This window comes from Bombina bombina, chromosome 2, assembly GCF_027579735.1.
Source record: "Bombina bombina isolate aBomBom1 chromosome 2, aBomBom1.pri, whole genome shotgun sequence".
NCBI lineage: Eukaryota > Metazoa > Chordata > Amphibia > Anura > Bombinatoridae > Bombina > Bombina bombina.
Window position 1 is genome coordinate 1,017,842,110 of NC_069500.1, and position 12,810 is coordinate 1,017,854,919.

At 38.4% G+C, this 12,810-nt stretch overlaps 1 protein-coding gene across 1 annotated transcript in view; it reads right to left on the reverse strand.

The window, feature by feature from the left end:
• The window catches only part of PRDM5 (PR/SET domain 5), a 492,849-nt gene that overhangs the window by 251,253 nt on the left and 228,786 nt on the right, over window positions 1-12,810 (reverse strand). The window contains exon 10 of the mRNA XM_053703603.1: window positions 5,762-5,919. Coding sequence (XP_053559578.1) covers window positions 5,762-5,919 — 158 coding nt within the window. The remainder of the gene's footprint in view (window positions 1-5,761; window positions 5,920-12,810) is intronic.

The window sequence follows — 12,810 nt, forward strand, 5'->3', positions numbered from 1 at the left end:
TGTACTGGCAATATCACCAGGGCTTTATGTGCTTCCAAGTTTCTAATGTGCAGTGCATAGCCCAATATATTTGCTTTCTGGTTCTGCGTCATTAGAGAGTTTTGTAATACTTGCTAACATAATGAACCTTGTTAAAATGTTGCCTGTTTGAAGTTAGCTTATATAGAAGTATACATTAAAGTGACCGTCTAGTCAAAATTAAACTTTCATGATTCAGATTGGCATGCAATTTTAAACACTACTGTTATTACCTTGTATCTAAGTCTCTGCAAACTGTCCCCTTATTTTAGTACTTTTGACAGACTTGCACTGGAACCAATCAGTGCTGGCTCCTAGGTAACTCCAAGGGAGTTGGAACAATGTTATCTATATGATACACATGAACTACCACTGTCTAAGTGTAAAAAACTATAAAAATGCACTGAGATAAGAGGTGGCCTCCAAGAACTTAGAAATTAGCATATGAGCCTACCTAGGTTTTGCTTTTAATAAATAATACCAAAAGAACAAAGCAAATTGGATGATAAAAGTAAATTGGAAAGTAGTTTAAAACTGCATGCTCTATCTGAATCATGAAAGTTTAATTTTGACTAGATTGTCCCTTTAACTCCTTAATAACCGAGGATGTGCCAGGTACGTCCTCAAAAAACTAACCTTAATGACCAAGGATGTGCCTGGCACGTCCTCTGGGGTTTGAAGCGCTGGAAGCAATTGTGATCAATTCCAGCCGCTTCCAGGGTATTGTAGTGATGCCTCGATATTGCGCGTGCCAAATATGCCCTATTTAAAAAAAAATGTATATGACGGATGCAAATGGAGGGGGGATCTTGGATGTTTTACAAGGGATCTGGGAGGGAGGTAGATTATTGAGAGGGGGCAGCTACACTACAGAAAACAATTGTTTAAAATAAAAAAAAATAAAAAAATAAAAAATTTTTTTTTTTGTGGGGGGGGGGGGGGGGGGGGGGCAAACTGGGTACTGAGAGACAGCTGCCAGTACCCAAGATGGTGGCAAATAGGTAGAGGGGGAAGGGTTAGAGGGGAGGATTAGAGAGATGTATGGGGGGATCGGGGAGGTTGGGGGCTAAGGGGGATCCATCACTGCAGACTAAATGTAAAAAAATAAATGACAATTGTGAGGTATGGGAGGGAAGAGAGCTGTTTGAGGGGGGTCAAGGAGGGATCAGGGGGTGGGATGTGTCAGGTGGGAGGCTGATCTCTACACTAAAGCTAAAAATAACCCTACAAGCTACCTAATGAACCTCTTAACTGCTGGGCATATTACAAGTGTGGTGCGCAGAAGCATTTAGCGGCCTTCTTATTACCAAAAAGAAATGCCAAAGCCATGTATGTCTGCTAATTCTGAACAAAGGGGATCCTAGAAAAGCATTTACAACCATTTGTGCCATAATTGCACGCGCTATTTGTAAATAATTTCAGTGAGAAACCTAAAATTGTGAAAAATTTAAAGATTTGTATTTATTTGAGCGCATTTGGCGGTGAAATGGTGGCATGAAATATACCAAAATGGGCCTAGATCAATACTTTGGGTTGTCTACTACACTACACTAAAGCTAAAATTAACCCTACAAGCTCCCTACAATCTCCCTAATTAACCCCTTCACTGCTGGGCATAATACACGTCTGGTGCGCAGTGGCATTTAACGGCCTTCTAATTACCAAAAAGCAACGTCAAAGCCATATAAGTCTGCTACTTCTGAACAAAGGGGATCCCAGAGAAGAATTTACAACCATTTATGCCATAATTGCACAAGCTGTTTGTAAATAATTTCAGTGAGAAACCTAAAGTTTGTGAAAAAGTCAACAATTCTTTTTATTTGATCAAATTTGGCGGTGAAATGGGGGCACGAAATATACCAAAATGGGCCTAGATCAATAATTTGGATCCTCTACTAAAAAAAAAAAAAATGTATACATGTCAAGGGATATTCAGGGATTCCTGACAGATATCAGGGTTCCAATGTAACTATTGCTAATTTTGAAAAAAAAAATGGTTTGGAAATAGCAAAGTGCTACTTGTACTTATTGACCTATAACTTGCAAAAAAAACCAAAGAACATGTAAACATTGGGTATTTCTAAACTCAGGACAAAATTTAGAAACTATTTAGCATGGGTGTTTTTTGGTGGTTGTAGATGTGTAGAAAAACTGTTATAATATGTTTGGGTACAGTAAATGAGTAAGAGTAAAATTACAACTAAACACAAATACTGCAAAAATCCAAAAATAGCCTTGGTCCCAAACGGACAGAAAATGGAAAAGTGCTGTGATCCTTAAGGGGTTAAATCACAACATATACAGGATAAACACACTGGAAACTATTTATTGGTAAAATGAGGCTTTTTCTATTTCTTCCTTTTCTTCCTATTATGAATGGAAAATAATTCCATCTAGATCATTGTAATATCCCGCAGCATGAGCATAAACAAGTATTTGCAGTGTTTAATAATAATGTAAATATAAATAAAATCAGTGTAATGTCACACCACATAACAGCTCATTAAAGTCTCTAAAGTCAAAATAAAATGTTTTTAATGATTCAGATAAAGCAGGCAAATTTAAATTAAACAAACAACTTACCAATAAACTTCAGTTATCAAAATGTGTACATTGTTTAAAAATGCACATTTCTGAGGCTCCAGCTCCCACTGAGCATGTGAAAAAGTACAGAACATAAACCTTTATGCATTCTGTGATTGGCTGATGGCTGTCACATGATACAGGGATAGGGATAATTAGAAAATGTTGTGCTCATTTTAAATTCAAAGTAACGCTATTGCATTGTATTTTCATTACGTATTTGTCAGCAATTCAATTTTGATGTATTTACTGGCCCTTTAAGGAACATATCAACGTAATAGGAATTAAGTAATATAGTTAAGTTTTAATTTTAAGTTATGTTTTGGTGGCAATCAGTTTTTAGCTATAGTTTATGTTTTCATTTATGGTTTACCTTTGCATAAACTTGTACACTACCATTGATTTATTGAATTTAAGTGTCCCTGAATTCTTTTAAACTTTTGCTGTCAAGCACAACACAAAGATCAAGAACTATTATGACATATAAACAAATTATTAGGTCACAAATAAACAAAAAGTCCCATAGGTAATGTTTCATTATTTTTATGTCTAAGTTAGATGCAGCTCCCACAATAGAAGACTGCTTGTTCATGTGGGCCATATACATAACATTGTGAACAGGCCCGAGGAGTTAGCACAACACAGTACTAAATGCAAGTCAATAAGATAATAAATTAAAAGTCATGTGATCAGGGGGCTGTCAGAAGAAGCTTAGATACAAGGTAATCACAGAGGTAAAAAGTATATTAATATAACTGTGTTGGTTATGCAAAACTGGGGAATGGGTAATAAAGGGATTATCTATCTTTTAAAACACTAAAAAATACTATTGTAGACTGTCCCTTTAAATCGGCATTGTGTGAGGGCAATTTTATATCTATTTGAAACTTAAAGTTCCTATGTACAGGCTACAGTTATACGTGTTTCTAAAGTGTTCAAATTATTGAAAAATTTGTTTTATTTGCTCATTAGCCAGTCCGAGGGCAGTTTTAAGAACTTCTTCAGGCTAAAAGTAATGTGTATGCTTAAGGATGATAAGGTGCACTTTTTAATTTTGAGCTTTACTTTTTAAATTATTTTAATTTTAATTCCTACATCGCTGTTTATCTTTCTCTACCCCATTACAAACTTGGTAGCAGGTACTGTGTGAAGTAGAGGGCAGCCCAACCTGCTCTCTACGTAGGTGTCAAAGTCACGAATGCGCAATACCTCCACTGCAAACGAAGAATCACAAGATTAATTGTTTACTTCAGGAGTGGACAGGGGCGCATGTGATCGAATGAGCTGCAAGTTTTATAGAGAGTGTGATTCCCCTCTATAAAGTATATCAGTATAAATTTATTTTGAAATAAGCAGGGATTCCCTAATTTGGCGATAGAGCATGTGCAGGCCTTGAACGTGCACAGATTCAGTCTGACAAGAACGAAACAAGTGCATGCGCATTTCAATAACGGGGCGTCTTTGCTTCTGCAATTAATGCCTAAAGGCACACACTTCCATTGGATATCACTGAGAACCGTCATTAAAATAAGAAAAGCCATATCAGGGATGGGCAGAGGAACATGCAAATGAATAGAGAAGAACAATCAGTAATAAACTTTAAAATCAGTAAAATTTAAAATAAAATTATGAATAAATCTAAGGCTAAAATGTAGCGTTTTTTTTTTTATATCCATGTGAGCAGGTAGCTCAAAATGACTATCACTTCAAATAATAACAATCACCCACAGTAGAAACATATTTCCATAAAGATTTTCTAGCACTAAATAAGGTCAAATAGAATAAGAATGTTTTGGCAAATCTATTTTACAAACTGAAACATTAATTGTGTGATTTATCTATATCAAACATAAAGGTAATAATAGAAAAATAAAGATACATGACAATATAAGGGACAATGTATAGGTACATTTAGTATCTAATAATATCCTATTCTGCAGCAATTTAACTTTTTTACATAGTACTGATTATTTTAAATACATTTACATAAAGACAAAAGATATTCTATTCTGAGCATAACAATTAATATAAAAAAACAAATGCTTTACTCAGTTAGCTGATGGGAAATATTCTACACAATTAAATATAAAAGCTTATGCAAGTTTTACAAAAATAGTTCTAAGGGCTATATTTCATTGCAAATTGTATATTTAAAGGGATATGAAAACCCAACTATTTTTTTGTGATTCAGACAGAGCATACAGTTTTAAAAAGTTCCCAATTTACTTGTATTAACAATTTTGCTTTGTTCCCATGTTATTCTTTGTTAAAGAGCTACCTAGGTAGGTGTCTGGTGCACTACATGGCCGGAAATAGTGCTGGCAGTAAAAACAACAAATGGATGACTTTTTTATTTTTACTGCCAGTTGTGTGATTAACAAATGTAAAATCAGTCATGCCAAATTAACTAGTTAAAGTGCCATAAAACATTTTTAGTTATGTGCATATTCTAAAAGGGTCAACTGAAATAAAACTGTGTGTGGAAAAAAAGTGGAAAAAAAGCTTATAGGTATTTTAATAAAATTTCCCAAAATCTGCAAAAATTACTTACTGTAGTGTTCCCAAGTGAAGTGCTCCACCCCCCTTAGCAGTGTCTTACTCCAAACCCTGAGATATCATGTAACAAAGTGTGCACGTGAGGATAATTGCCCATGCAAGTAATGGGGGGGGAGAGCGGGGTTAAGGAGGGACATCAGATACTGCTATAGTTTGTTGCCAACATGCTTTGTGAAAGCTTCAGCATTATACTGTGCACTGCTTTAGACAGGTGTCATGAGACTGTGCCCCTTACCATGCATGTGTACAAGTGCATTCTGCCATAGCTATGGCCTGTATAGCACCTTCCATATATGGAAATGTCCAGGGGGAGCTTGCAGCAAACAAAACTATGCATGAATTAAAGGGGTTAATGAGGGTTAAAAAAGAAACAATTTTGCAGGTAAGCTTTGGCTGTATTATATATTTAGAAACTTATGTTAGTTCATACTGTTTTATGTCTATGTAAACCAACCCAAAACTCTCTACAGAAGTGTTTTAAAAGGTATGATTTGGCCCGTTTGCAAGTATTCCTATTGCTCTCTTAAAGTGTAGTTGTATAACAAAGAAGAAAGCAAGCATTTTCATGCTAATTTAAATACTAAAAATACTTTTTCTTTTTTACCTTCTTGTGATTCTTGTAAACATTTCTGTGGGCAAATCCCTTTCCACATAGCTTGCATTGGTATGGTTTGTCTTCGCTGTGTATTATTTTGTGTGCAGTCACTTGATAAAGTCGTTTGAAGGACTTACAGCAAACCTCACAGGTGTAGGGGCGCTTTTCTGTGAAAAATGATTGGGGACATTTAATCTGCTGTTCATTTGAAAGGGAGGTAGAAGATAAAAGGCAGAGAGTCATCTCCTCAGAGAATGTTGCATTTAAGTCAGTCCAATTAAGATTTTACCAATTAGAAAGGAATAATGCCCTTTATTTGTAAGATGTTTCATAGAGGATGAGCATTGGTGAATCAAGGCATTGCCACATTCTTCACAATAATCTTTCCAAACCAACATGTTATTAATTAGCTCAAATCAAAAGAGAATAACTTCAAAGGTTTGCTTCAAGATTAGGCATTTGAAGATGTGCAAGAAATTTTACAGTAAATATAACTAAATCAGAAGTATTTATAATCCCAAATACATTTTTCTCGTCTGAAGAATTAGAAACAGAACAACTGATGTGAGTCTGCTTATAAATGCATCCAACGTGCAAACTCAACTATGGAAATAGTATACAGGTAATAGATTTAAAGGAGTGCTGTCAATATATGTCCTCCATATGAAAGAGCAGAACCAGAACATATTGTTTATTTTTTATTTATTTTTTTTGTTTTGTTTTTTTTTTAATTTAAATTAATACATCTTTATCAGTTGTGTGTTTTTCACAAATGCTCCTTGACGTATGGGCACTTCAATGTCACTTTAATAAATACAGTAAACAGGAAATAAGACATATGAAGCGTTACAACAGAGACACTGATGCCTGTCATTTTTATATTAGATTCAAAATTGTAAACAAATGTATCTATACTAACACATGATGTTACAGTAAAGGGCAACACCCCTTCTTGATTTTGATCTGTCCAAGTGATCATTTAAATTACCCAGAATGCACCAAAGTTTGTCCAGTTAAATAACTAAATAAATATTTTACAAAGCTAATCAAGAAGGAGATGTTCTGTTAAAAAATAATACATTAAAAAAAGTTAGTTGAAAGAAATATAAAGATGTCATAAATTGGAGGTAAAAATTCTAAATAATTTGCAAGTGTAGTACTTATATCACTTAAGTGGTTTGCTTGTTTGCAAAATTAAATAACCTATTTAGATACATCTTTTCTTGAAATGCTACAGTAAACAGTTGCCAACAAGGACAAATTAAATTTAAAAAATCTACATAGCCCTTTTCCCAAACACTTACTAAAACCGTTATTTTTATTAGGACTCTGGGTCAAAAGTCTGCAAAAAACACAATTTATGCTTACCTGATAAATTTATTTCTCTTGTGGTGTATCCAGTCCACGGATCATCCATTACTTGTGGGATATTCTAAATCCCAACAGGAAGTTGCAAGAGGACACCCACAGCAGAGCTGTTATATAGCTCCTCCCCTAACTGCCATATCCAGTCATTCGACCGAAAACACGCAGAGAAAGGAGAAACCATAGGGTGCAGTGGTGACTGTAGTTTAAATGAAAAAAATTACCTACCTTAAAATGACAGGGCGGGCCGTGGACTGGATACACCACAAGAGAAATAAATTTATCAGGTAAGCATAAATTGTGTTTTCTCTTGTAAGGTGTATCCAGTCCACGGATCATCCATTACTTGTGGGATACCAATACCAAAGCTAAAGTACACGGATGAAGGGAGGGACAAGGCAGGTACTTAAATGGAAGGTACCACTGCCTGTAAAACCTTTCTCCCAAAAATAGCCTCCGAAGAAGCAAAAGTATCAAATTTGTAGAATTTTGAAAAAGTATGAAGCGAAGACCAAGTCGCCGCCTTGCAAATCTGTTCAACAGAAGCCTCATTTTTAAAGGCCCAAGTGGAAGCCACAGCTCTAGTAGAATGAGCTGTAATCCTTTCAGGAGGCTGCTGTCCAGCAGTCTCATAGGCTAAGCGGATTATGCTTCTTAGCCAAAAAGAAAGAGAGGTTGCCGAAGCCTTTTCACCTCTCCTCTGTCCAGAGTAGACAACAAACAAAGCAGATGTTTGACGAAAATCTTTAGTAGCTTGTAAGTAAAACTTTAAAGCACGAACCACGTCCAGATTGTGTAATAGACGTTCCTTCTTTGAAGAAGGATTAGGACACAAGGATGGAACAACAATCTCTTGATTGATATTCTTGTTAGATACCACCTTAGGTAAAAACCCAGGTTTGGTACGCAGGACTACCTTATCCGAATGGAAAATCAGATAAGGAGAATCACATTGTAAGGCAGATAACTCTGAAACTCTATGAGCAGAGGAAATAGCTACCAAAAAAAGAACTTTCCAAGATAAACGTTTGATATCTATGGAATGAAGAGGTTCAAATGGAACTCCTTGAAGAACCTTAAGAACCAAATTTAAGCTCCATAGCGGAGCAACAGGTTTAAACACAGGCTTGATTCTAACTAAAGCCTGACAAAATGCCTGAACGTCTGGAACATCTGCCAGACGCTTGTGCAAAAGAATAGACAGCGCAGAAATCTGTCCCTTTAAGGAACTAGCTGACAATCCTTTTTCCAAACCTTCTTGGAGAAAGGATAATATCCTGGGAATCCTGACTTTTCTCCATGAGCAACCCTTGGATTCACACCAATAAAGATATTTACGCCATATCTTATGATACATTTTCCTGGTGACAGGCTTTCGTGCCTGTATTAAGGTATCAATGACTGACTCGGAGAAGCCACGCTTTGATAAAATCAAGCGTTCAATCTCCATGCAGTCAGTCTCAGAGAAATTAGATTTGGATGGTGGAAAGGACCCTGAAGAAGAAGGTCCTGTCTCAGAGACAGAGTCCATGGTGGAAAGGATGACATGTCCACTAGATCTGCATACCAGGTCCTGCGTGGCCACGCAGGCGCTATTAAAATCACTGATGCTCTCTCCTGCTTGATTTGGGCAATCAGTCGAGGGAGCAGAGGAAACGGTGGAAACACATAAGCCAGGTTGAAAGACCAGGGCGCTGCTAGAGCATCTATCAGCGTCTCCTTGGGATCCCTGGACCTGGATCCGTAATAAGGAAGCTTGGCGTTCTGTCGAGACGCCATGAGATCCAGTTCTGGTTTGCCCCAACGATGAATCAATTGTGCAAACACCTCCGGATGGAGTTCCCACTCCCCTGGATGAAAAGTCTGTCGACTTAGAAAATCCGCCTCCCAGTTCTCTACACCTGGGATATGGATAGCTGATAGGTGGCAAGAGTGAATCTCTGCCCAGTGAATTATTCTTGAGACTTCTAACATCGCTAAGGAACTTCTTGTTCCCCCTTGATGATTGATGTAAGCCACAGTCGTGATGTTGTCCGACTCGACTGAAATCTGATGTACCTCAGAGTTGCTAACTGAGGCCAAGCCTGAAGAGCATTGAATATCGCTCTCAGTTCCAGAATATTTATTGGAAGGAGTGTCTCCTCCTGAGTCCACGATCCCTGAGCCTTCAAGGAGTTCCAGACTGCACCCCAACCTAGAAGGCTGGCATCTGTTGTTACAATTGTCCAATCTGGCCTGCGAAAGGTCATACCTTTGGACAGATGGACCCAAGATAGCCACCAGAGAAGAGAATCCCTGGTCTCTTGATCCAGATTTAGTTGAGGGGACAAATCTGTATAATCCCCGTTCCACTGACTGAGCATGCATAGTTGCAGCGGTCTGAGATGTAAGCATGCAAACGGCACTATGTCCATTGCCGCTACCATTAAGCCGATTACTTACATGCACTGAGCCACCGAATGAAGAACACGGCAGGAATTTAGAAGTTTTGATAACCTGGACTCCGTCAGGTAAATTTTCATTTCTACAGAATCTATCAGAGTCCCTAGGAAGGAAACTCTTGTGAGTGGGGATAGAGAACTCTTTTCCTCGTTCACTTTCCACCCATGCAACCTCAGAAATGCCAGTATTATGTCCGTATGAGACTTGGCAATTTGGAAGTTGGACGCCTGTATCAGGATGTCGTCTAAATAAGGGGCCACTGATATGCCCCGCGGCCTTAGGACCGCCAGAAGCGACCCTAGAACCTTCGTGAAGATTCTTGGGGCTGTAGCTAATCCAAAAGGAAGAGCTACGAACTGGTAATGCCTGTCCAGAAAGGCAAACCTGAGAAACCGATGATGATCTTTGTGTATCGGAATGTGAAGATAAGCATCCTTTAGATCCACTGTAGTCATATATTGACCCTCCTGGATCATAGGTAGGATGGTACGAATAGTTTCCATCTTGAATGATGGAACTCTGAGGAATTTGTTTAAGATCTTTAGATCCAAAATTGGTCTGAAGGTTCCCTCTTTTTTGGGAACCACAAACAGATTTGAGTAAAAACCCCGTCCCTGTTTCTCCTTTGGAACTGGATGGATCACTCCCATAACTAGGAGGTCTTGTACACAGTGTAAGAATGCCTCTCTCTTTATCTGGTTTGCAGATAATTGTGAAAGGTGAAATCTCCCTTTTGGGGGGGAAGCTTTGAAATCCAGAAGATATCCCTGGGATATAATTTCCAACGCCCAGGGATCCTGAACATCTCTTGCCCATGCCTGGGTGAAGAGTGAGAGTCTGCCCCCTACTAGATCCATTACCGGATAGGGGGCCGTTCCTTCATGCTGTCTTAGAGGCAACAGCAGGCTTTTTGGCCTGCTTACCTTTGTTCCAGGTCTGGTTTGGCCTCCAGACCATCTTGGACTGAGCAAAAGTTCCCTCTTGTTTTGCATTAGAGGAAGTTGATGCCGTACTTGCCTTGAAGTTTCGAAAGGCACGAAAATTAGACTGTTTGGCCCTTGATTTGGACCTGTCCTGAGGAAGGGCATGACCTTTTCCTCCAGTGATATCAGCAATAATCTCCTTCAAACCAGGCCCGAATAGGGTCTGCCCCTTGAAGGGAATGTTAAGCAGCTTAGATTTTGAAGTCATGTCAGCTGACCATGATTTAAGCCATAGCGCCCTACACGCCTGTATAGCAAAACCAGAATTCTTAGCCGTTAATTTGGTCAAATGAACAATAGCATCAGAAACAAAAGAATTGGCTAGCTTAAGTGCTCTAAGTTTGCCAAGTATGTCATCCAATGGAGTGACTACCTGTAAAGCCTCTTCCAGAGACTCAAACCAGAACGCCGCAGCAGCAGTGACAGGAGCAATGCATGCAAGGGGCTGTAGGATAAAACCTTGTTGAATAAACATTTTCTTAAGGTAACCTTCTAATTTTTTATCCATTGGATCTGAAAAAGCACAACTGTCCTCGACAGGGATAGTAGTACGCTTTGCAAGAGTAGAAACTGCTCCCTCCACCTTAGGGACTGTCTGCCATAAGTCCCGTGTGGTGGCGTCTATAGGAAACATTTTTTTAAAAATAGGAGGTGGAGAGAACGGCACACCTGTCCTATCCCATTCCTTAGTAATAATTTCTGTAAACCTTTTAGGTATTGGAAAAACATCAGTACACACCGGCACTGCAAAGTATTTATCCAGTCTACACAATTTCTCTGGCACTGCAATTGTGTCAGAGTCATTCAGAGCAGCTAAAACCTCCCTGAGCAATACGCAGAGGTGTTCAAGCTTAAATTTAAATGTAGAAATATCAGAATCAGGTATCTTTCCTGAGTCAGAAATATCACCCACAGACTGAAGCTCTCCTTCCTCAGCTTCTGCATATTGTGAGGCAGTATCAGACATGGTTCTTAAAGCGTCAGTATGCTCTGTATTTCGTCTAACCCCAGAGCTATCTCGCTTACCTCTAAATTCAGGTAGTCTGGCTAATACCGCTGACAGTGTATTATCCATGACTGCCGCCATGTCTTGTAAAGTAATCGCTATGGGCGCCCTAGATGTACCTGGCGCCATTTGAGCGTGAGTCCCTTGAGCGGGAGTCAAAGGATCTAACACGTGGGGAGAGTTAGTCGGCATAACTTCCCCCTCGTCAGATTCTTCTGGTGATAAATTTTTTAAAGACAGAATATGATCTTTATTGCTTAAAGTGAAATCAGTACATTTGGTACACTTTCTAAGAGGGGGTTCCACCATGGCTTTTAAACATAATGAACAAGGAGTTTCCTCTATGTCAGACATGTTTGTACAGACTAGCAAGCTTGGAAAACACTTTAAATCAAGTTAACAAGCAAATATAAAAAACGGTACTGTGCCTTTAAGAGAAACAAATTTTGTCAGAATTTGAAAAACAGTGAAAAAACAGAGCATTGCACCCACTTGCAAATGGATGATTAACCCCTTAGTTCAAAAAACGGATCAAAAAAACGACATAGATGTTTTTTAACAGTCACAATCAACTGCAACAGCTCTGCTGTGGCCCTACCTTCCCCAATAAACGACTTTAGGCCCTTTTGATATGTCCTGCAGCATTCAGGGGACTTCTGAGGAAAACTGGATGTCTCAGTCTGTAATTTTAACTGCGCAAAAAAGCGCTAAAATAGGCCCCTCCCACTCATACTACAACAGTGGAAAGCCTCAGGAAACTGTTACTAGGCAAAAATAAAGCCAGCCATGTGGAAAAAATTAGGCCCCAATAATTTTTATCACCAAACACACATATAAAAACGATTAAACATGCCAGCAAACGTTTTATATTGCATTTATATAAGGGTAATACCCCTGAGAGTAAGCATGATACCAATCGTTATTAAATCACTGTATTCAGGCTTAACTTACATTAATCCGGTATCAGCAGCATTTTCTAGCATTTCCAATCCTAGAAAAAATTATAACTGCACATACCTCATAGCAGAATAAACTGCACGCCATTCTCCCGCTGAAGTTACCTCACTCCTCAGACATATGTGAGAACAGCAATGGATCTTAGTTACAACCTGCTAAGATCATAGAAAACTCAGGCAGATTCTTCTTCTATTTCTGCCTGAGATAAAATAGTACAACTCCGGTACCATTTAAAAATAACAAACTTTTGATTGAAGAAAATAAACTAACTATTTTTCACCACTCTCTCTTACTACCTCCATGCG